Source organism: Choloepus didactylus, chromosome 17 (genome assembly GCF_015220235.1).
Source record: "Choloepus didactylus isolate mChoDid1 chromosome 17, mChoDid1.pri, whole genome shotgun sequence".
Taxonomy (NCBI): Eukaryota; Metazoa; Chordata; class Mammalia; order Pilosa; family Megalonychidae; genus Choloepus; species Choloepus didactylus.
In genome coordinates, this window is record NC_051323.1 from 53,354,614 (window position 1) to 53,380,403 (window position 25,790).

General features: G+C 37.3%; 1 protein-coding gene across 3 annotated transcripts in view; it reads left to right on the plus strand.

Moving 5' to 3' along the window:
- SOS1 (SOS Ras/Rac guanine nucleotide exchange factor 1) overlaps positions 1 to 25,790 on the plus strand; it is a 250,299-nt gene that overhangs the window by 178,065 nt on the left and 46,444 nt on the right. For all 3 annotated transcript variants that reach the window (XM_037807581.1, XM_037807582.1, XM_037807583.1), the window contains exon 8: positions 40 to 138. In XM_037807581.1, coding sequence (XP_037663509.1) covers positions 40 to 138 — 99 coding nt within the window. The remainder of the gene's footprint in view (positions 1 to 39; positions 139 to 25,790) is intronic.

Sequence of the window (25,790 nt, forward strand, 5' to 3'; positions counted from 1 at the left end):
GTAAACTTTTAAAAAAATTTAATCACTTTTGTTTTCTAGTCAATAGGTGAAGGTTTCAAGGAAGCTGTTCAATATGTTTTACCCAGGCTACTTCTAGCCCCTGTTTACCACTGTCTACATTACTTTGAGCTTTTGAAGGTAAGAAAAATTTTATTGCTATTTACAAAATATTCAAGTGTGATGAAATTTTTTTACCAATTCATTTGTAAATGTGCACCCATGCACATTAGTGTGTGTCTGTTTTCTTTTGTCAGTTAAGCAAATGTAAATAAAACTGCAAGAGTGGCATATTTTTTTCAGTCTTCATGGTGAATTTTAAGGAATTCTCAAATATAATTATTTTGTGCCCTTCCATTTTTTGTTCTTTAAAACATTTAGATTTCATATTATTTTTAATGCATTTTTTTTATTGTGAACTTTAACATATATACATAACAGTGATTACTTTCAAAGTACGATTCAACAAATAGAGATCAAATCTCAAAGAATGTCATGGCTCACAGTTCCACAACTTCAGCTATTTCCATTTTTTGTAAAATATAACATACATACAGAAAGGTGTTAACTTTCAATGTACATCTCAACAAGCGGTTATATAGGTAATTTCAAAAATTGTTATGGGTTACAGTTCCACAGTTTCAGTTCTTTACCTGTTATGAAATATAGAGTATATTCAGAAAGGTAAAGATTTTCAAAGCACAATTCAATGAGTAGCTATAGAGCAAATTTAAAAGAATGTTAGAGGTTACAGTTCCACCGTGTCATTTACCTCCCAGCTATTCCAACAGCCCAACATCTAAAAATATATATATAATATATATATTTATATAACGTTTCAGTATTTATAGACCTTTGTTAAATCTTATGTTGTTTGTTGCTACCCCTTCCTCTCACTTAATCTCTTTTCTCCATCTTCAGGAGTGTCTAGGCAGTGTGCACCCTAACTTGTTTATATTGAAAAGGGGTGTCGACAACATGGAGAAGGGGGCTGCATCTAATTGTTGTTCTTAAAGAGGCTGTTGCCTTTGGGTTTTAGAACTTGTCTGGCATAGGAACACTCTGGTGGATTTAAGTTTCTGAGAGAAAAAACTTAGTAAGTGAATCTTTTATAGAATCTCAGGTAGGGACTTAGGTATTTGGAGACTACTTTTGCTAAGGGCATAGCATACTGTGGCCATTTGGGATGTCTCGCTGGGGCTTCCATAAGAGAAACCTGCATGATAGCCTCTTGACTCTATTTGGGATCTGTCAGCCACTGTAACCTCAGCTTGTTACCTTTCTTTTCCTCCCCTTTGGTCAAGTAGGCATTTTCAATCCCTCACTGCCAGGGCCAGGATCATTCCTGGGAGTCATGTCCCACATTGCCAGGGAGATTCACTCCCTGGGAGTCATGTCCCTCGTGGTGGGGGGTAGGGGGAGGAAGAGGTTAATGAATTTATTTGCAGAGTTGAGCTTAGAGAGAGAAAGGCCTCATGTGAGCAACCAAAGAGGTTCCCTGGAGGTGCCTATTAACACATAATAGGAGGGCTCAGCCTCCCATTTTCAGCCCTGAGTTTCAGAAGAGCAAGCCTCAAGTTGAGGGCCTGATTCATTAATTAGTGGGTTCCTAATTTCACTTAATATATATTCTATCCCAACATAAATGGTCAGTATCTTACATTATCTTCACTTAGTTGTACAGTCATCACTCTCAACTTTAAACAATTATCACAACATAAAACATCCCAGAGCTCTTATCAGCTAATTATTCATCCCTAGTATTAGTGTTGTATTGGTAAGATATTCCTATTAAATATAGTCTATAATATATGATGGGTAGTTTTTCCATATACCACTCTGTTGTTAACTCTCTGCACCAGTGTCATACCTTATCATGCTAACACTTACTTAGGTTTGTGTTGCAACTCTGTGGGTTACATGCCTTTAACAACCATTTATGAATATGTTTAGCTTAAATACGTCACTGATTATTATAATCACCTTAACAAACCATAGTCACACCTGACCATTCCCATACCATTAAGTTCATCCTCAATATCGTATCTGCATATATTAGGTTATCATTCCCCCTTCACTAGCTTCTCTCTCTCTCTAGGTCCCCTATATTTTACATTATAAGACACTTATTTTACATTTTTCACAGAGTCCACATTAGTGGTAACATACACTATCTCTCTTTTTGTGTCACTTGTTTCACTCAGCATTATGTCTTCAAGGTTCGTCCATGTTGTCATATGATTCATGACCTCGTTCCTTCTTACTCTGTGTAGTATTCCATCGTGTGTATGTACCACATTTTGTTTATCCATTCATCTGTTGAAGGACATTTGGGTTGTTTCCATCTCTTGGCAATTGTGAACAATACCACTGTGAACATCAGTGTGCAAATATCTATTCGTGTCACTGCTTTCAGATCTTCTGGGTATATACTGGATCAAAGGGTAACTCAGTATCGCATTTTCTGAGGAACCGCCAAACTGTCTTGCAGAGTGGCTGTACCATTATACATTTCCACCAGCAATGAATAAGAGTTCCAGTTTCTCCACATCCTCTCCAGCAATTGTAGTTTCCTGTTTGTTTCATGGCAGCCATTCTTACTGGCATTAGATGACATCTCATTGGGTCTTAATTTGCATCTCCTTAATAGCTAGTGAAGATGAACATATTTTCATGTGTTTTTTTTTTAGTCATTTGTATTTCCTCTTTGGAGTAATGTCTTTTCATTATCTTTTGCTCATTTTATAATTGGGCTGTTAGTACTATTGTTGTTGAGTTGTAGGATTTCTTTATATATGCAAGGTACCAGTCTCTTATCAGATACATGGTTTCCAAGTATTTTCTCCTATTGTGTTGGCTGCCTCTTCACCTTTTTGATATGTTCCTTTGAGGCAGAGAAACATTTGATTTTGAGGAGTTCCCATTATCTGCTTTTTCTTTCGTTGCTTGTTCTTTGGGTGAAAGGTCTAAGAAGCGACCTTCTAATACTAGGTCTTGAGGATGTTTCCCTACATTATCTTCTAGGAGTTTTACAGTATTGTCTCTTAAATTGAGGTCTTTAATCCACTTTGAGTTGCTTTTTGTATAGGATGTGAGGTAGGGGTCCTCTTTCATTCTTGGATATGGAAATCCAGTTCTCCCAGCCCATTTATTGAAGAGACTGTTGTTTCCCAGTTCTGTGGTTTTGGAAGCCTTCTGAAAAATCCGTCAACTATAGATCTATTTCCAAATTCTCAGTTTGATTCCATTGTTCAATATGTCTGTCTTTGTACCAATACCATGCTGTTTTGACTACTGTGGCTTTATAGTTGGCTTCAAAGTCAGTGCGTGTAAGTTCTCCCACTTTATTTTTCTTTTTTAGAATGTTTTAGCAATTCGAGGCCTGTTTCCCTTCCAAATAAATTTGATAACTAGCTTTGAAGTCTGCAAAGTAGGTTATTGGAATTTGGACTGGAATTGCACTGGATTTGTAGATCAGTTTGGATAGGATTGACATCTTAACGACATTTAGCCTTCCCATCCATAAACACAGAGTATTTTTCCATCTCTTTAGGTCCCTTTTTATTTCTTTTAGTAAAGTTATGTAATTTTCTGTGTAGAGGTCTTTTACATTCTTGGTTAAGTTTATTCCTAGGTATTTGATTTTTTTAGTTGCTATTGTGAATGGAATCTTTTTCTTGACTGTCTCTTCAGTTAGGTTATTTCTAGTGTATAGGAACATTATTGACTTATGTGCATTAATCTTATATCCCCCCACTTTGCTGAATTTATTTATTAGCTCAAGTAGCTGTATCGTCAGTTTCTCAGGGTTTTCGAAATAGAAGATATCATCTGCAAATTATGACAGTTTTACTTCTTTTCCAATTTGGATGCCTTTTATTTCTTTGTTTTGCCAGATTACTCTGGCTAGAATTTCTAGCACTGTTGAATAATAGTGGTGACAGTGAGCATCCTTTGTCTTATTCCTGATCTTATGGGGAAGGCTTTCAGTCTCTCACCATTGAATTCTATGTTGGCTGTGGGTTTTTCATATATGCCCTTTGTCATTTTGAGGAAGTTTCCTTCAATTCCTGCCTTCTGAAGTGTTTTTATTAAAAAAGGATGCTGACTTTTGTCAAATGCTTTTTCAGCATCTATTGAGATGATCGTTTGATTTTTCCCTTTTAATTTGTTAATGTGTTGTATTACATTGATTTTCTTATGTTGGACTACCCTTGCTTGCCTGGAGTGAACCCCACTTGGTCCTGGAGTATGATTTTTTTAATGTGTCTTTGGATTCGATTTGCAAGTATTTTTTTGAGAATTTTTGCATCTATATTCATTAGCAAGTTTGGCCTGTAGTTTTCCTTTCTTGTAGCATCTTTTTCTGGTTTTCACATTACAGTGATGTTGGCTTCATAAAATGAGTCAGGTAGTATTCCATTTTCTTCAATTTTTTGAAAGATTTTGAGTAGGAATGGTGTCAGTTCTTTTTGAAACGTTTGTTAAAATTCCCTGTGAAGCCATCTGGCCCTGTGCTTTTATTTGAGGAAGATTTTTTTTTTTTTTTTCTGTAATTTTAAGACTTTATTAAAGTGTCTCACACAACTATGGGGATGCATGAGTCCAAATTCAATAAGTCAGGAGGCGTGATTCCAAATTCTATAGGGTAGGCAGTGAACTGGCAACTCCGATGAAGGTGTTCACTGAATTCTCCAGGAGATGCTGGCTAACCAAAGAAGAGGTGAGGTCTCTCTCTCTTCTCCCATACAAGTCTTTAACTGATTTGATTAAATCCAGCTGATTGAATTCTCTCAATTTGGAAGACACACCCTTCATCAAAGTAATCAATCAGTCACAGATGCAGTCAATTGACTGCTGATTTAATAAATCAGCCTTCTGGTTTATTAACCAGACACAAATGTCCTTGCAGTAACAGTTACCCAGTACTTGCTTGACTTGAGCACCATCACCTGGGCAAGTTGACACATAAACCTAACGATCACAACCCCCATGTTCGTGTTTAGTGCCTCATGGTAGAAGTGATCACCAATGACTTAGCTGTCTGGTTAGATTCATAGATAGAATGTGATGGAGAGTCAAATATTTCCTATTGTAGCAAAGGAAACTGTAAAAAACTGGTGGTGTGGAAAGACATCATATATGTTACTTATGTTTATGGCTACGGCAAGGAAAGTCTTATTAGGATGGATATCTTTGGAATGGCAATAGCAATGAGGGATACACTGAACTGCTTTTCAGAACCTATGAGGCTGGGGATCCTGGTGGGAGAGGCTAAGAATAAGAATGATCACTTCCTGGAACATGGGGATAATAAGGAAGCTTTTTGATGACTGATTGGATCTCTTTGCTTGTGATTGGTTTGTTGAGGTCTTTTATTTCTTCTCTGGTCAGTCTACGTTGTTCATATGTTTTCCAGAAAATTATCCATTTCCTCAAAATTGTCTAATTTGTTGGAGTACAGTTGTTTAATTTGGGGGGGGGGGGTATGGTAAGAACATGTGAGAAGCAAAGTAGTTATTTTAGGTTATTTATTTTTATTAATCCTTTGCTTGTTTTTTTTGGAAATGTTGTGTTTTTTTGTTTGTTTTACTTTATCAATAAATAAAGTTTAAAAAAATAAAAAGGGGGGCAGGTAGTGGTATTCAGTAGTCACACATGTTTGGGGGACGGTGCATCCTTAATTATACTCCCAGAAAATTTCGGTGTTTATTATACTATTTAAAGTCTTTACAAAATTTATAATAATGAAATCTAATTGTTTTTCAGGATTTCCCAAATTAATTAGATCATTGTGCCAGTTTGAATGTATTACGTCTCCCCAAACGCCATTATCTTTGATGTAATTTTGTGTGGGCAGACCTATCAGTGTTAATTAGATTGTAATTCTTTGCGCCCCACCCAACTGTGGGTGATGACTCTGATTGGATAATTTCCATGGAGGTATTGGCCCGCCCATTCAGGGTGGGTCTGATTTAAATTACTGGAGCACTATATAAGAGCTCAGACAGAAGGAGCAGTTTGCTACAGCCAAGAGGGACACTTTGAAGAAAGCACAGGAGCTGCAGTTGAGAGACATTTTGAAGACAGCCTTTGAAAGCAGACTCTTGCTCCGGAGAAGCTAAGAGAGGACAAATACCCCAAGTGCAACTAAGAGTGACATTTTTGAGGAACTGCAGCCTAGTGAGGAACGTCCTGGGAGAAAGCCATTTTGAAACCAGAACTTTGGAGCAGACGGCAGCCACGTACCTTCCCAGCTAACACAGGTTTTCCGGACACCATTGGCCATCCTCCAGTGAAGGTACCCGATTGCTGATGTGTTGCCTTGGACTCTTTATGGCCTTAAGACTGTAACTGTGTAACCAAATAAACCCGCTTTTATAAAAGCCAATCCATCTCTGGTGTTTTGCATTCCGGCAGCGTTAGCAAACTAGAACAATCATGGAACCCCTTTAAAATGTAATGCATTTTATGGAGGTTACTTTGGGAAACTATCGTAGGGAAGTCTTCCATCAAATTCACTTGGTTTTCCAGTTCTTAAGGATCTAAAACTTTTTCCATCTATGTGATTCTTACAAGTTGTAAATTTTTGTCTTTTGGGTATTGCCATTACCCCAGGTGCCATATGCACTTGGTGATTCTGAACTAAGTAGTAGCGAGGCAGCAAAACTCAGAAATAACAGCAGCAATTGGAAACTTGCTATAATTTTTCTATGGCATGGAGTGGCTTTCAAAAGCTCACTAGACTAGGTAGGAGTCTGATGTTTCTTCTCCAATTGTAGCTTGGTAACCTGCTAGCTGAGAGTCCTGCAACAAGTCACTTCACCTTTCTGAGCCCTGGTTCTTTATCTGTGAAATGCTTATTCACTGGCTGTTCTATGAACTATAAAAAGTATAAAAGTATGTATAATTACATTTATTTTGGAAACTTTTCTGTAACATGAGATATTATTTAGTTAGAATGCCTTAAACATTGTAAATTCAGAAAATAAATGTTCAGCCATTAATATGAGGTGTTAATACTACTGAGACTAAAATACCCTTTCTTTTAGCAAATTGAAGTTAACATTCAAGTCTTTGGACCCTTTGGTTACCATTTGCAAAATAAAGTTCATTTTTATGAATTAAAAATCTCTTGTGCCCTTTTGAAAACCACATTGCTCCAGTAAAATTAAACTTCTATGTGAAGTTTAATTTGCCTTATTAAACAAATTTAAGAGTTGTTTCTTGGGTCTAAATAAATATGTTGCAGTATCTTAAAGGTTTGCAAATCAGTAGTGTTCAGTTCAACAAAAATGTTATTTATTTTTATTGTTCCTTAGACATGATTTTATCTCCCCAAAGTGTACTCCAGACAAACATAAAAAAAGGAAAAAATCAGGATGGTTTTGAACTAATTGATTTCCTAGAGAATTATCTATTCTCTTTGTAGTATACTGGGTCCATGTAACCTAGGATAAAGTAAGTTTCCTTTGATTTAAAAAAATCAGATTCAAATCTCTAATTTTATGGGCAGATTAGCATTGGGTATACTATGAAGGATGTATTATAAAATTATTGTATTCATTTTTATTTCTCTGATTCTTTAGCATATACTGGTTTTCTTAAACCCATATTTTTTGCATTATACCAATTAAATTATTTCATCTTGATCTTAGTGAAAAGCTAACAACCATAGTTTTTTCAAACACATGAATCATAGACAAGTAAAAACTCATACAAATGTAAAATTACTCTCTTACTCATCTGAATAAGATGATCTATATAATTGGGGTTGGAGTTGGGGTTATCATGTTTGCTTTCTCTTAAATGAAAAAAAGTAGAAAATTTAGCACTTAAAATTCTTTATCTTTCTTAGGTTTCATTGGTAAATAGAAAGTATAGGTTAGCAAAATAATTGAGAGAAAAACATGCCCACCTTTAATTTTAACATTAAAGACAAATGGAATAACAAGCATTGTAGCGGACATTAATTTATTATAACATTGTGATGTTTATCTTGATCACAGCTTTATTTTAGAAAATAGGAAAGCTGAAGACTATTAATCTCAATATGGTTGGATTCTTATTATATGTTAAAATTTAACATTCATTTTGTAATTTTGTATGTTTTTGTGTATTAAACTGGCTTGAAGAATAGTCTTTAACTTTTTCCTCTGGATATTTTTGATAGCATCATAGAGATCTTAAAAATTGCAACCCTAAATGCTTAAGTACAGGAATTGTGATAACAGACTTCTTTCATGTTCTGCTTCTGGTTTATTTTAATTGTTGTATGCTTCAGGCCATTTTTATATTGCCCATGAACTTGAAAGATTATAATAACCCATGTCTTAATACAGAAATAAAAGGGAAAGAGATTTAGAAAACATACTTACTCTCTGAATATTTAAAAATAAGCCAAACAGAGGTTCTATCTAGCTTCCATTCCCTTAAATGAGTTTTCTAAATTTAAGAATTCTTGTACAGAAGCCATGGGGTTAAAGCAATGAGTAAAAATGGTATCATATCAGTCCTATGGCCACAGATGTTGAATGTCTAAAGTTAAACATAGGAGTGTACTACAGGAACCATTATAAAGAAATAGCCGATTATTGTATTACTTGAATTAAAAAAAATTTTTTTTTAGAGAAGGTGTAGGTTTACAGAAAAATCATTCAAAAAATACAATTTCCATACACTTCCCTTATTGTTAACCCTACATATTAGTGTGGTACCTTTGTTACAACTGATAAAAGAATATTATTGTAAGTATACTATTAGCTATATTTCCTATTTTACATTAGGTCTCACTGTTTGTGTTATATAATCCTATTCCTTTTTTAAAAACTTATTTTTGTTGTAGTAACATAAATACAACCTCAAATTTCCCCTTTTAACCACATTCAAATATACTCAATGGTGTTAATTACATTTACAATGTTATGCTCCCATCACCACCACTCATAACCAAAACTTTTCCATCACTCTAAACAGAAATTCTGTACCAATTTGACATTAATTCCCCATTTCCTACCCCCACCCCAACCCCTGTAGACTGTATTCTAGTTTCAGACTCAATGAATTTGCTTGTTCTAATTATTTCATATCAGTGAGATCATACGGTATTTGTCCTTTTGTGTATGGCTTATATCAGCCACCATAATGACTTCAGTGTTCATCTATGTTATTACATTTATCAGAATGTCATTTCTTTTTTACAGCTGAATAATATTCCATTTGATGTACATACCGCATTTTGTTTATCCATTCATCTGTTGGTGGACACTTGGGTTACTTGCATCATTTAGCAATTGTGAATAATGCTGCTATGAACATTGATGTGTGAATATCTGAGTCCCTGCATTCAGTTCTTTTGTGTATATACCTAGAAGTGGGATTGCTGGATTCTACAGTAATTCTTTGTTTAACTTTCTGAGGAACTGCCAAACCATTTTCCACAGTAGCCACACTGTTTTACATTCCCACCAACAATGAACAAATATTCCTATTTCTCCACATGCTCTCCAACACTTATTTTCCAATTTTTTATATTGCTCTATTTTTTTATTTTAAATCAACTAAACTGTTGTGTGGGACATTTATAGTTGGCAGTTTTCTTTCTGATAAGAACGACATGCTTTCAAAAGATGTTTTGTTTTCATTAAAGAGAAATCTAGCATTTTTTAGGTTTTTTTTCCTGTTTAAAGTTTCAGAGTCTTCCATCCTTCAGATTTTGATTTGCACTTACATTATTCTTCATTTTCTGCCATTTTTCTCCCTTTCTTCTCCTGTGGGACTCTAACAACACATATGTTGGACTATTTAGTTTGTTCCACAGGTCTCTTGATGCTCTGTTCATTTTTCTTAAATCTTTTGTTTTTCTTTGTTCTTCAGATTGGTAGTTTCTGTTCATGTGTTTTCACACTAATTATTTCTGCACCTGTCTAATGAATTTTTCATTTCAGTTATTATACTTATCCAGTCTAGAATTTCCCTTTGAATTTTGTTTTATGGTTTCTAGAGATTCCCTATCTGTCCAATAAATAAGACCATTTTTTCCTTTAATTCTTCAAGCATAATTATAAAATTATAATAATGTTATTAATACAATTATAAAATCTACTCTAAGTCTTTGCTAAATCCAACATCTTGGCCAACTTGGAGTAAGTTTCATTAACTGACTTTTTTTCCTGACTATGGATCACATTTTCCTCGGTTTTTTTGGTGGTGGTTTTCTTTTTTGATTTGTTTTGGCATGTCTAATAATTATTGGTTGAAAAATTAGCCATTGTAAGTAATACATTAACGATTCTGTGGTATGTTGAGGATTGTTGGTTTTTTACTCTAATAGTCACTTAACTTTCCTGGACTTAAATGACATATTTTCTCCTGGGTTGTGCAATAGCTTATATCTTTGTTCACTTTTTAGGATTTCCGCCTACTATTTTTTTAGTCTAGATCCTTGGGGGCATTTCTTGTACATGTATTGGTGATCAGCCTAGGATTTTGGGGCATATTCTCCCTGTGGTTCCCTTGCATCTGGAGATTCCCCTTTTAATTTCCAGCTGCTCTGCCAGTCCCAGGCTCTGTCCTCTTATACCTTAAACCAGTAAGACTTCACCTTTCTGCTGTGTACAGTTGGTGAATGAACTCAGTTTAAAACATAGCACTGGAAAAGAAAGAAAAGCAATAAAATCACAGAACTCACCCATTGCAGCTCTGTCTTTTAAGAGTGTATTCTTCATTGGTCTGTGCCCATTCTTTTTCCAGGCCCCCTAGGGGCCCTGTGCATGCAGTTTAACAGTCAGCCAGGGATTTGGATATAATTTACTCTGAGTTTGGGTAGCAGCCATTCTGCAGTTTTCTCACTTCCAGATTTCCTTCTTAATTTTCCTCCTGAACCTCTCTGAGCTCTCTCACCACCGGCCTGTAAAACTGCTGTTTTCCTCTGGTTTTCCCCCATTATAGCCATGGGATGTTGAGAAAAGCCCCAGTTTCATAAGTTTATACTTTATAATTGTAGTTCCTCAAGAGAAATCACTCCTTTGGCCTCTACCTGCTTTCAGATGCTTTCCAGTGCTTATAAATAGTTGTTCTAAACTTATTGTCTAGATTGTAAAATTCTTCTCTGCAGCAGGGTTCGAAGACTTCTTCACTGAACCGCCATTATGGGAAGTGTATTCATGCGTTTTTATAGCTCTCCATCAGTATTCGTTACAGCTGTGATATCTTCAACAACAGGAGGAGAAATACTAGAGGTCTGCAACTAAGTTCAGATAATATATTTGAAAAAATTCAGAGCTAGGAAATTCCTATTTGGAATTTCAGTTTGGATATTTAGGCTGTTAAAAAATCACTTGCATTTACTTTATAAAAATTGCTCTCATTGTTCTTGAATCTTCTTTAAATTTCCCCTCACCTGGATGCCATGCTTGTGCTTGAAAGAACAATAGAAAGTACACAAATTTAATCAAATTAGAGGGGAGTCTAAACTTTTTTATACTAATTATGTTTATGTCAATCTGAAAAAACAATGATATCTAGGAATAGCTCTTTTTTGCCATTGTGTAGTAAATTCTTTATCAAATATATAGTGGTATCCAATTTTTTTTCTTTTTAAAATAGAAATTCACCTAACTTTTTCCTTTTCTTTAGAGAGCTAATAACAAAAATAACCTTGGCCTCTGAGTAACTTGATTCCAAATTGAGATAAAAGGAACTTATGAGCATTATTTACCAGCATTTTAGCTTTCATTTTTGTTGCAGTTTCTTTTTTCCCCAAGGTATAAAGCCTTTTCTTTCATTAAGTGTCTCTCTAAAAAGTTTTCAGAATTTCCAATATCCTAAAATTTAATTGGTAATTATTTTATTAATAGATAATAATGAGGGGCGGGACAAGATGGCAGACTGGTGAGCTGTAAGTTTTAGTTACTCCTCCAGGAAAGTAGGTAAAAAGCCAGGAACTGCGTGGACTGGACACCACAGAGCAATCTGTCTTTGGGCATACTTCATACAACACTCATGAAAACGTGGAACTGCTGAGATCAGCGAAATCTGTAAGTTTTTGCGGCCAGGGGACCCGCGCCCCACCCTGCCAGGCTCAGTCCCGGGGGAGGAGGGGCTGTCAGCTCCGGGAAGGAGAAGGGAGAACTGCAGTGGCTGCTCTTATCGGAAACTCATTCTACTGATTCAAACTCCAACCATAGATAGACTGAGACCAGACACCAGAGACTCTGAGAGCAGCCAGCCCAGCAGAGAGGAGACAGGCATAGAAAAAAAACAACACGAAAAACTCCAAAATAAAAGCAGAGGATTTTTGGAGTTCTGGTGAACACAGAAAGGGGAAGGGCGGAGCTCAGGCCTTGAGGCGCATATGCAAATCCCGAAGCAAAGCTGATCTCTCTGCCCTGTGGACCTTTCCTTAATGGCCCTGGTTGCTTTGTCTATTAGCATTTCAATAACCCATTAGATCTCTGAGGAGGGCCGTTTTTTTTTTTTGTTTTTTTTTTTTCAAATCCTTTTTTCTTTCTCTATAACAATTACTCTAAGAAGCCCAATACAGAAAGCTTCAAAGAATTGCAATTTGGGCACGTCAAGTCAAGAGCAGAACTAAGAGAGCTCTGAGACAAAAGGCAATAATCCAGTGGCTGAGAAAATTCACTAAACAACACAACTTCCCAAGAAAAGGGGGGTCTCCGCTCACAGCCACCATCCTGGTGGACAGGAAACACTCCTGCCCATCGCCAGCCCCATAGCCCAGAGCTGCCCCAGACAACCCAGTGTGACGGAAGTGCTTCAAATAACAGGCACACACCACAAAACTGGGCGTGGACATTAGCCTTCCCTGCAACCTCAGCTGAATGTCCCAGAACTGGGAAGGTGGAGCAGTGTGAATTAACAAAGCCCCATTCAGCCACCATTTGAGCAGACTGGGAGCCTCCCTACACAGCCCAGCAGCCCAGAACTGCCCTGGGGGGACGGCACTCACCTGTGACATAGCACAGTCATCCCTCAACAGAGGACCCAGGGTGCACAGCCTGGAAGAGGGGCCCACTTGCAAGTCTCAGGAGCCATACGCCAATACCAAGGACTTGTGGGTCAGTGGCTGAGACAAACTGTGGCAGGACTGAACTGAAGGATTAGACTATTGCAGCAGCTTTAAAACTCTAGGATCATCAGGGAGATTTGATTGTTAGGGCCACCCCCCCTCCCTGACTGCCCAGAAACACGCCCCACATACACGGCAGGCAACACCAACTACACACGCAAGCTTGGTACACCAATTGGGCCGCACAAGACTCACTCCCCCACTCACCAAAAAGGCTAAGCAGGGGAGAACTGGCTTGTGGAGAACAGGTGGCTCGTGGACGCCACCTGCTGGTTAGTTAGAGAAAGTGTACTCCACGAAGCTGTAGATCTGATAAATTAGAGATAAGGACTTCAATAGGTCTACAAACCCTAAAAGAACCCTATCAAGTTCAGCAAATGCCACGAGGCCAAAAACAACAGAAAATTATAAAGCATATGAAAAAACCAGACGATATGGATAACCCAAGCCCAAGCACCCAAATCAAAAGACCAGAAGAGACACAGCACCTAGAGCAGCTACTCAAAGAACTAAAGATGAACAATGAGACCATAGTACGGGATATGAAGGAAATCAAGAAGACCCTAAAAGAGCATAAAGAAGACATTGCAAGACTAAATAAAAAAATGGATGACCTTATGGAAATTAAAGAAACTGTTGACCAAATTAAAAAGATTCTGGACACTCATAGTACAAGACTAGAGGAAGTTGAACAACGAATCAGTGACCTGGAAGATGACAGAATGGAAAATGAAAGCATAAAAGAAAGAATGGGGAAAAAAATTGAAAAACTCGAAATGGACCTCAGGGATATGATAGATAATATGAAACGTCCAAATATAAGACTCATTCGTGTCCCAGAAGGGGAAGAAAAGGGTAAAGGTCTAGGAAGAGTATTCAAAGAAATTGTTGGGGAAAACTTCCCAAATCTTCTAAACAACATAAATACACAAATCATAAATGCTCAGCGAACTCCAAATAGAATAAATCCAAATAAACCCACTCCGAGACATATACTGATCACACTGTCAAACATAGAAGAGAAGGAGCAAGTTCTGAAAGCAGCAAGAGAAAAGCAATTCACCACATACAAAGGAAACAGCATAAGACTAAGTAGTGACTACTCAGCAGCCACCATGGAGGCGAGAAGGCAGTGGCACGATATATTTAAAATTCTGAGTGAGAGGAATTTCCAGCCAAGAATACTTTATCCAGCAAAGCTCTCCTTCAAATTTGAGGGAGAGCTTAAATTTTTCACAGACAAAGAAATGCTGAGAGAATTTGCTAACAAGAGACCTGCCCTACTGGAGATACTAAAGGGAGCCCTACAGACAGAGAAACAAAGACAGGACAGAGAGACTTGGAGAAAGGTTCAGTACTAAAGAGATTCGGTATGGGTACAATAAAGGATATTAATAGAGAGAGGGAAAAATATGGCAAACATAAACCAAAGGATAAGATGGCCGATTCAAGAAATGCCTTCACGGTTTTAACGTTGAATGTAAATGGATTAAACTCCCCAATTAAAAGATATAGATTCGCAGAATGGATCAAAAAAAATGAACCATCAATATGTTGCATACAAGAGACTCATCTTAGACACAGAGACACAAAGAAACTGAAAGTGAAAGGATGGAAAAAAATATTTCATGCAAGCTACAGCCAAAAGAAAGCAGGTGTAGCAATATTAATCTCAGATAAAATAGACTTCAAATGCAGGGATGTTTTGAGAGACAAAGAAGGCCACTACATACTAATAAAAGGGGCAATTCAGCAAGAAGAAATAACAATCGTAACTGTCTATGCACCCAATCAAGGTGCCACAAAATACATGAGAGAAACACTGGCAAAACTAAAGGAAGCAATTGATGTTTCCACAATAATTGTGGGAGACTTCAACACATCACTCTCTCCTATAGATAGGTCAACCAGACAGAAGACCAATAAGGAAATTGAAAACCTAAACAATCTGATAAATGAATTAGATTTAACAGACATCTACAGGACATTACATCCCAAATCACCAGGATACACATACTTTTCTAGTGCTCACGGAACTTTCTCCAGAATAGATCATATTCTGGGACATAAAACAAGCCTCAATAAATTTAAAAAGATTGAAATTATTCAAAGCACATTCTCTGACCACAATGGAATACAATTAGAAGTCAATAACCATCAGAGACTTAGAAAATTCACAAATACCTGGAGGTTAAACAACACACTCCTAAACAATCAGTGGGTTAAAGAAGAAATAGCAAGAGAAATTGCTAAATATATAGAGACGAATGAAAATGAGAACACAACATACCAAAACCTATGGGATGCAGCAAAAGCAGTGCTAAGGGGGAAATTTATAGCACTAAACGCATATATTAAAAAGGAAGAAAGAGCCAAATCAAAGAACTAATGGATCAACTGAAGAAGCTAGAAAATGAACAGCAAACCAATCCTAAACCAAGTAGAAGAAAAGAAATAACAAGGATTAAAGCAGAAATAAATGACATAGAGAACAAAAAAACAATAGAGAGGATAAATATCAGCAAAAGTTGGTTCTTTGAGAAGATCAACAAGATTGACAAGCCCCTAGCTAGACTGACAAAATCAAAAAGAGAGAAGACCCATATAAACAAAATAATGAATGAAAAAGGTGACATAACTGCAGATCCTGAAGAAATTAAAAAAATTATAAGAGGATATTATGAACAACTGTATGGCAACAAACTGGATAATGTAGAAGAAATGGACAATTTCCTGGAAACATATGAACAACCTAGACTGACCAGAGAAGAAATAGAAGACCTCAACCAACCCATCACAAGCAAAGAGATCCAATCAGTCATCAAAAATCTTCCCACAAATAAATGCCCAGGGCCAGATGGCTTCACAGGGGAATTCTACCAAACTTTCCAGAAAGAACTGACACCAATCTTACTCAAACTCTTTCAAAACATTGAAAAAAATGGAACACTACCTAATTCATTTTATGAAGCTAACATCAATCTAATACCAAAACCAGGCAAAGATGCTACAAAAAAGGAAAACTACCGGCCAATCTCCCTAATGAATATAGATGCAAAAATCCTCAACAAAATACTTGCAAATCGAATCCAAAGACACATTAAAAAAATCATACACCATGACCAAGTGGGGTTCATTCCAGGCATGCAAGGATGGTTCAACATAAGAAAAACAATCAATGTATTACAACACATTAAAAACTCGAAAGGGAAAAATCAATTGATCATCTCAATAGATGCTGAAAAAGCATTTAACAAAATCCAACATCCCTTTTTGATAAAAACACTTCAAAAGGTAGGAATTGAAGGAAACTTCCTCAACATGATAAAGAGCATATATGAAAAACCCACAGCCAGCATAGTACTCAATGGTGAGAGACTGAAAGCCTTCCCTCTAAGATCAGGAACAAGACAAGGATGCCCGCTGTCACCACTGTTATTCAACATTGTGCTGGAAGTGCTAGCCAGGGCAATCCGGCAAGACAAAGAAATAAAAGGCATCCAAATTGGAAAAGAAGAAGTAAAACTGTCATTGTTTGCAGATGATATGATCTTATATCTAGAAAACCCTGAGAAATCGATGATACACCTACTAGAGCTAATAAACAAATTTAGCAAAGTAGCGGGATACAAGATTAATGCACATAAGTCAGTAATGTTTCTATATGCTAGAAATGAACAAACTGAAGAGACACTCAAGAAAAAGATACCATTTTCAATAGCAACTAAAAAAATCAAGTACCTAGGAATAAACTTAACCAAAGATGTAAAAGACCTATACAAAGAAAACTACATAACTCTACTAAAAGAAATAGAAGGGGACCTTAAAAGATGGAAAAATATTCCATGTTCATGGATAGGAAGGCTAAATGTCATTAAGATGTCAATTCTACCCAAACTCATCTACAGATTCAATGCAATCCCAATCAAAATTCCAACAACCTACTTTGCAGACTTGGAAAAGCTAGTTATCAAATTTATTTGGAAAGGGAAGATGCCTCGAATTGCTAAAGACACTCTAAAAAAGAAAAATGAAGTGGGAGGACTTACACTCCCTGACTTTGAAGCTTATTATAAAGCCACACTTGCCAAAACAGCATGGTAGTGGCACAAAGATAGACATATAGATCAATGGAATCGAATTGAGAATTCAGAGATAGACCCTCAGATCTATGGCCGACTGATCTTTGATAAGGCCCCCAAAGTCACCGAACTGAGCCATAACGGTCTTTTCAACAAATGGGGCTGGGAGAGTTGGATATCCATATCCAAAAGAATGAAAGAGGACCCCTACCTCACCCCCTACACAAAAATTAACTCAAAATGGACCAAAGATCTCAATATAAAAGAAAGTACCATAAAACTCCTAGAAGATAATGTAGGAAAACATCTTCAAGACCTTGTATTAGGAGGCCACTTCCTAGACTTTACACCCAAAGCACAAGCAACAAAAGAGAAAATAGATAAATGGGAACTCCTCAAGCTTAGAAGTTTCTGCACCTCAAAGGAATTTCTCAAAAAGGTAAAGAGGCAGCCAACTCAATGGGAAAGAATTTTTGGAAACCATGTATCTGACAAAAGACTGATATCTTGCATATACAAAGAAATCCTACAACTCAATGACAATAGTACAGACAGCCCAATTATAAAATGGGCAAAAGATATGAAAAGACAGTTCTCTGAAGAGGAAATACAAATGGCCAAGAAACACATGAAAAAATGTTCAGCTTCACTAGCTATTAGAGAGATGCAAATTAAAACCACAATGAGATACCATCTAACACCGGTTAGAATGGCTGCCATTAAACAAATAGGAAACTACAAATGCTGGAGGGGATGTGGAGAAATTGGAACTCTTATTCATTGTTGGTGGGACTGTATAATGGTTCAGCCACTCTGGAAGTCAGTCTGGCAGTTCCTTAGAAAACTAGATATAGAGCTACCATTTGATCCAGCGATTGCACTTCTCGGTATATACCCGGAAGATCGGAAAGCAGTGACACGAACAGATATCTGCACGCCAATGTTCATAGCAGCATTATTCACAATTGCCAAGAGATGGAAACAACCCAAATGTCCTTCAACAGATGAGTGGATAAATAAAATGTGGTATATACACACGATGGAATACTACGCGGCAGTAAGAAGGAACGATCTGGTGAAACATATGACAACATGGATGAACCTTGAAGACATAATGCTGAGCGAAATAAGCCAGGCACAAAAAGAGAAATATTATATGCTACCACTAATGTGAACTTTGAAAAATGTAAAACAAATGGTTTATAATGTAGAATGTAGGGGAACTAGCAGTAGAGAGCAATTAAGGAAGGGGGAACAATAATCCAAGGAGAACAGATAAGCTATTTAACGTTCTGGGGATGCCCAGAAATGACTATGGTCTGTTAATTTTGTGATGGATGTAGTAGGAACAAGTTCACTGAAATGTTGCTATATTATGTAACTTTCTTGGGGTAAAGTAGGAACATGTTGGAAGTTAAGCAGTTATCTTAGGTTAGTTGTCTTTTTCTTACTCCCTTGTTATGGTCTCTTTGAAATGTTCTTTTATTCTATGTTTGTTTTCTTTTTAACTTTTTTTTTCATACAGTTGATTTAAAAAAGAAGGGAAAGTTAAAAAAAAAAAAAAAAAAAGACAAACAAGTAAAAAAAAAAAAAGATGTAGTGCCCCCTTGAGGAGCCTGTGGAGAATGCAGGGGTATTCGCCTACCCCACCTCCATGGTTGCTAACATGACCACAGACATAGGGGACTGGTGGTTTGATGGGTTGAGCCCTCTACCATATGTTTTACCCTTGGGAAGACGGTTGCTGCAAAGGAGAGGCTAGGCCTCCCTGTATTTGTGCCTAAGAGTCTCCTCCTGAATGCCTCTTTGTTGCTCAGATGTGGCCCTCTCTCTCTGGCTAAGCCAACTTGAAAGGTGAAATCACTGCCCTCCCCCCTATGTGGGATCAGACACGCAGGGGAGTGAATCTCCCTGGCAACGTGGAATATGACTCCCGGGGAGGAATGTAGACCCGGCATCGTGGGACGGAGAACATCTTCTTGACCAAAAGGGGGATGTGAAAGGAAATGAAATAAGCTTCAGTGGCAGAGAGATTCCAAAACGAGCCGAGAGATCACTCTGGTGGGCACTCTTACGCACACTTTAGACAACCTTTTTTAGGTTCTAAAGAATTGGGGTAGCTGGTGGTGGATACCTGAAACTAATAAACTACAACCCAGAACCCATGAATCTCAAAGACAGTTGTATAAAAATGTAGCTTATGAGGGGTGACAATGGGATTGGGAATGCCATAAGGACCAAACTCTACTTTGTCTAGTTTATGGATGGATGTGTAGAAAAGTAGGGGAAGGAAACAAACAGACAAAGGTACCCAGTGTTCTTTTTTACTTCAATTGCTCTTTTTCACTCTAATTATTATTCTTGTTATTTTTGTGTGTGTGCTAATGAAGGTGTCAGGGATTGATTTAGGTGATGAATGTACAACTATGTAATGGTACTGTAAACAATCGAAAGTACAATTTGTTTTGTATGACTGCGTGGTATGTGAATATATCTCAATAAAATGATGATTAAAAAAAAAAGATAATGAATAATGCTTTTATCATCTATATCTAGCATATTCTTTTACAATTTTTTATTTTGCAATAATTTCACACTTACAGGACAGTTACAAAAATAATACGAAACCTTTACAGAGAACTCCAGCATACCTCCTCACACAGATACCCCAAATCCACCTACATTTTTTTTTCATTAGAGAATTTGTGGATTTACAAGACAATCATGCATAAAATACAGGATTCTATTTGGTGTGGAACATTTGTTACAATTTATGATAGCAATTTTTATAATTGTGCTATTAACTAAAGTCCATGGTGTAACTTAGGTTTGACTGTGTGGTGTAGTTCCATGGATTTTTTTTTAATTTTACTTCTATTACCATGTATACAATCTAACATTTCCCCTTTTAATCATATTTCAGATACTTATTTCAGTGCTTTTAATTGCTTTAACAGTGTTGTGCTGTCATCACCAACATCCATTACCAAAACATTTCCATCATTTCAAATAGGAACCCTGTACATTTTAAGCCTCAACTTCCCATCCTTATCCCTACCACATCTCCTTGTAACCTATATTCTAGATTCTGACTCCATGATTTTGGTTATTCTATTTGTCCTTTTGTGTCTAGCTTATTTCACTGAGTATGATGTCTTCCAGGTTTATCCATGTTGTCACATGTATCAGGACATCATACCTTTTAACAGCTGAATAATATTGCATTGTATGTTTATACCACGTTTCATTTATCCATTCATCCAACAATTTGCATTGTTTCCGTATTTTGGCAATTGTGAATAATGCCATTGTGAATGTCAGTGTGCAAATATCTGTTTGTGTCCCAGCATTTAGCTTTTTGGGGTATATACCTGGTAGTGGGATTGCCGGGTCAGATGCTGGGTCTATATTTTGCTTTCTGAGGAACCGCCAAACTGTCTTCCACAGCAGCTGCACCATTTTACACTGCCATCAGCAATGAATGAGTATTCCTTTCTCTGCATCCTCTCCAACACTTGTTATTTTCCCTTTTTAAAATAGCAACCATTCTAATGGATAAGAAATAATATCTTATTGTGCTTTTTATTTATTTATTTATTATCATTTTGGTTTTGATTTCCATTTCCCTGATGGCTAATGATGATGAGCATTTTTCATGTGCTTTCTGGTCATTTGTGTAACTTCTTTGGAGAGATATCTGTTCAAGTCTTTTGCCCATTTTTTAATTGGGTCGTTTGTCTTTTTGTTGTTAAGTTGAAGGATTTCTTTATATATTATGGATATTAATTCTTTATTGGATATGTAGTTTCCAAATATTTTCTCCCACTGTGTAGATTGTCATTTTACTTTCATGATAAAGTCCTTTGAGGAACAAACATTTTTAATTTTGATGAAGTTCCATTTATCTATTTTTTCTTTTTTTGCTTGTGCTTTGGATATAATATCTAAGAAACCATTGCCTAACACAAGGTCCTGAAGATGCTTCCCTATCTTTTCTTCTAGGAGTGTGACAATTGTAGCTCTTATATTAAGGTCTTTGATCCATTTTGACTTGATTTTTTATATGGTGTGAGGTAAGGGTCCTCCTTTTTTTTGCAAACGGAGATCCAGTTTTCCCACCACAATTTGTTGAAGAGACTATTTTTTCCCAATTGAGTGGTCTTTGCCAACTTGTCAAAAATCAGTTTGGCAATAAATGTGAGGGTTGATTTCTGAACTCTCAATTAGATTCCATTGGTCTGTTCTTATGTCAGTACTGTGAAGAGAAGGGTACAAAAAGAGAAATGGGGAAATTATCTGTTGAACATTTCTGCTTGGTCATGCCCCATCCCCCCCCCGCCCCCGACCTACTTTATTCAGTTCAGTGCTGTTCCGGGTTGCTAATGCTGCCATTATACAAAATACCAGAAATGGATTGGCTTTTATAAAGGGGGTTTATCTGGGTATGAATTTACAGTCCTGAGGCCATAAAAGTGACCAAACCAAGGCATCAACAAGAAGATACCTTCACTGAAGAACAGCTGATGGCATCCAGAACACCTCTGTCAGCCAAGAAGGCACGTGGATTGCATCTGCTGGTCCTGGGTTGTGTTTCATCTCCTTTCTCAGCTCCTGTGCGTCCTTAGCTTAGCATCTCCAGACATCCTTCTGTGCACAACTCCAAGCATCTCTAAGCATTAGCAAGCATCTGGGTCTCTCTTAGCTCTCTTAAATACTCCAGTGAACTAATCAAGCCCTAGCCTGAATGAGTAGGGACAAATCTCCATGGAAACATTCAATCAAGAGGTCACACCCTAATCAAAAAATTAATAAGTCTGCCCCCACAAGATTCCATTAAAGAATATGACTTTTGAGGGGGACATAATATATCCAAACCAGCACAAGTACATATAGGGACACTGGCTCCCCTTAGCATGAATAAAACACACTATGTGCACAGCCAAGAGCCACACAGCCTGTGCCCCTGGAACCTAGGTTCAGCTCTCCTCAGCCCCTTGCCCCTCCAAGATGCCCAAAAGGGGCAAGTGAGGGCACAAACAGAAATAAATAGGTGTTGGGGGAAACAAACTTTTTAATTTTGATGAGGACCCATTTATCTATTTTTTTCTATCTATTTATTAAGTATTTGGGCCACTGCTCCCTGCATCCTTCCAGCTTTGGGAACCAATAGCACAGGAAAGCAGTCAGCCCCAGGGTGATCCCTTCCATGTCTATGATCCTAGGACTGCTGTTCCCCAAAGAGGGGGCAAAGGGTAGGATGTTTGTTCATCCTCTGCACACCACCACCCCCCTTGGTCCACCTGGGCCTCTGTGTTCATCACCTATTGTCCAGAACCTATACTTTCTCTTTTTGATCTCCCCCATGACATTGTCTCATTCAGGAAGAGGGTAAGAAGAAATAATGCAACCCTATCAGCCTACACACTGCTGGGGCTGGGGGCCTATTTGTGCTGTTGGGGATTGGCTCCACTCCAGGGGCCAATGGGGCTTGACGTGACTGGTGAGAATAATTTCCTACCGCTCCCTATGTGCTTCTGCAGAGGAAGGAGAGAAGGAGAAACACCTAGAATTCAAATAAGGATGAAGGGAAGAGGTGAGGGGCAAGTGTTTTCTTGTGTGTGTGTATGTGTTTTTCTAGAGCAGCCTCAGTAGCTCTGGGTCTAGGAGCAGGAGGGGGATGGACATCCCCAGGTTGTTTGAGCGCTAACATCTCAGTGCTCAGCCTGTCTGTACTAGCCACAGGAAGGCATAAACACATTTTGGGATGAAGAGGGACCATTCTGTGGGTGTCCTTGCTTCTAGTGCCTGCATCCCTCTCCCTAGAGGAGCTAGAGAGGCACAGCCTTGCCCCAGGTCAGCCAGTGGAGAGCAGAAGGTAGAGGCTGGGGCCGCATCCCAGGACTAAGTAGGCTATAGCTCTGTGGTGTGGGAAGGTGTGCCTCCTGGCTGGCATTTAGGAACTCTTCTGCATGCTTGTGGGCCTCCAGTGCCTTAATGGTGTACACAATCTGGGGCAGCCCTGACTTTTGCCAGTCTGCTTGGTTATTGTGTAAACACTTCAGTCACTTTCTCCAAAGTTCTCTTTCCCAGCAAAACGACTCTTTCTGTGCTCCTTCTCTCAGTGAGTGGTTCCATCCATCTGGTTGCTCAAGATATAAACCTGAGATTCCTCAACTCTTCCCTCTCTCTCATTCTCCACACCAAGTGCTCTTATTCACCAAATTCTTTTGATTCTACATCCTATATATCTTTTCAATTCATCTTTTTTTCGTTTCCTCTGAGTACCCTGTGAGGGACATGAACATCTCATTTGGATTATGACAAAAATCTCTCTTTAGTGATAAGTTTCCCACACTTCCCCACCAAGAGCACGTCGCAGTATAACCAAAGGCATCTTTCTAAAATGCAAATTCGATCATGTTAGTCACCATTGCCAAGGTTAATGTCCAAATTCCTAATAAGGCTTACAAGACCATTCATGATCTGATGCCTATCTGCTTCTCCATCATCTTGACTCATCTTCTCTTTTACACCCTTTCCCACCTTCAACCCTACCAGGTTCTACCCTTCAGCCAGTTTCTCTGAGTCTTGGTCCTGAAAGTTTTGGAATGTTCATACACACTATTCCCTCTGCCTCAAACACTCTTGTACCTCTGTTTTACCTGGCTAGTGCATTCTTATACTTCAAGTCTTATGGTCATTTCCTTCTGAAAGCCTTTCTTGTCACTCCCTCCCCCTTTATCAGGTTAGGGACTTTTGCTGTGTAATTCAAAAGTACCCTATATTTTCCCTGCCATAGTAATTGACTTTTGTCATGGATTATCTGTTTTCTCTTATAGATTCTAAGCACTGTAACATCAAGCACCAGGTTTGGCTGGCTTGCCACTATATTTTCAGTGCTTACAAATTAAAAAATGGTTAATTAAATATTTATTAAATATTGTTAACTTAATTCTGGTTGGGACTTGACTGGTTTCTACTAGAAACCCTCCCTTTTGAGATCTTGCATTCAGCTTCTATTGATATTATTTCTTAAAGTAGGCAAAAGACCACTCAGTCATCTCAATTAGATAATCTCCTTAAAAACCATTGAGAATTTTGCATTTATTCCCTAATAGTGAACTATAAGTCATGTTGCAACTTGTATTTTAAGATTCCATCTTTGTATTTCTAACCCTTAGGAAATTTGGTAAAAGCTAATTGTTTTATTTAAATTGCAATTATGAAAGAATATACTATGCATGCCAGGTAATATATACTACCTTGGTAATGATCAGCTTTGCATTTGTCTTGGGAGAAATAAGGGTTTAAGTTAATTAAGTCAAAGAAAATCAAATTTTGTTAATATCATTAACATAATTTACTGGTTGAAAATTTGTGTATTGCAAGGGAACTGTGTACATATATAAAATCACTTTAACTCAATACTTTTTAGGGGTGAAAGAGTAGAGTTGGTTATAAAAAATTTTTTCCTGACTCATTAGATCTCAGCTTAAGTGTTTTATTCTGTTCTTCCCCATACCTTTTAGGTATACAAAAATTTTAATTTTTTTTAGTATAGTGTTTTTTTTTCTCTGCCTTTAATGGAATATTTGATGACATGACAAAGAGCCAGGATATAGCAGGCTTGCATTACTCAGCAATTGAATATTAGTTTTGGAATAATTTGGATAATATTCCATACATCTGCTGAAAGGATTAGTAGATCGAGTTTACTTTTTTTTTTTACAGAGATTAAGATTTTTATTTTTTTAAATATACATTTTTTAGATCAAGTTTACTCTTTTGTGTATTTTCCATGTTGTAATTTGCTTTAGTATCTTATCAAAGAGTATACAAGTAAGCATTCCAAAATGAAAATGTGATCCTCATCTTTGCCTATATTCTTACATTTTGTAATGAATTCTTTATATGTACTCAAGATTTAAGAGGCATACAGCTCTTTATTTTTATAATCCAAATCTTAGACGATTGTAATCTATATTTTTTTCCATTATTTTTTATTGTGAACTTTAACATATATACATAACAGTGATAACTTTCAATGTACAATTATACAAGTAGGTAGAGAGCAAATCCAAAGAATGTCATGGGTCACAGTTCCACAACTTCAGCCATTTCCATTATTGTAAAAGATAACATACATACAGAAAGGTATCATCTCTTGATGTACAGCTCAACAAGCAGTCATACAGGTAATTGAAAAAATCGTTATGGGTTACAGTTCCACAACTTCAGTCTTTCCTTATTATGCAATATAGGGTATATACAGAAAGGTGAAGACCTTCAAGGCACAATTCAATGAGCAGCTATAGAGCAAATCCCAAGGGATTTTATAGGCTACAGTTCCACCATGTCATTTACCTCCTTATAGCCATTCCAACACCCCAGCATCCAAAAATATATATATAATTAAATAAAGTTTCAGTATTCATAGACCTTTGTTCAATCTTATCTTGTTTGTTACTACTCCTTTTTCTCACTTAATCTCTTTCTCAATCTTTAGGGGTGTCTAGGCAGTGAGCACCCTAACTTGTTCATGTTAAAAGGGGGTGTCAACAGTATGGGGAAGGGGGCTGCATTTGATCGTTGATCTTAAAGAGGCTGTTGCCTCTGGGTTT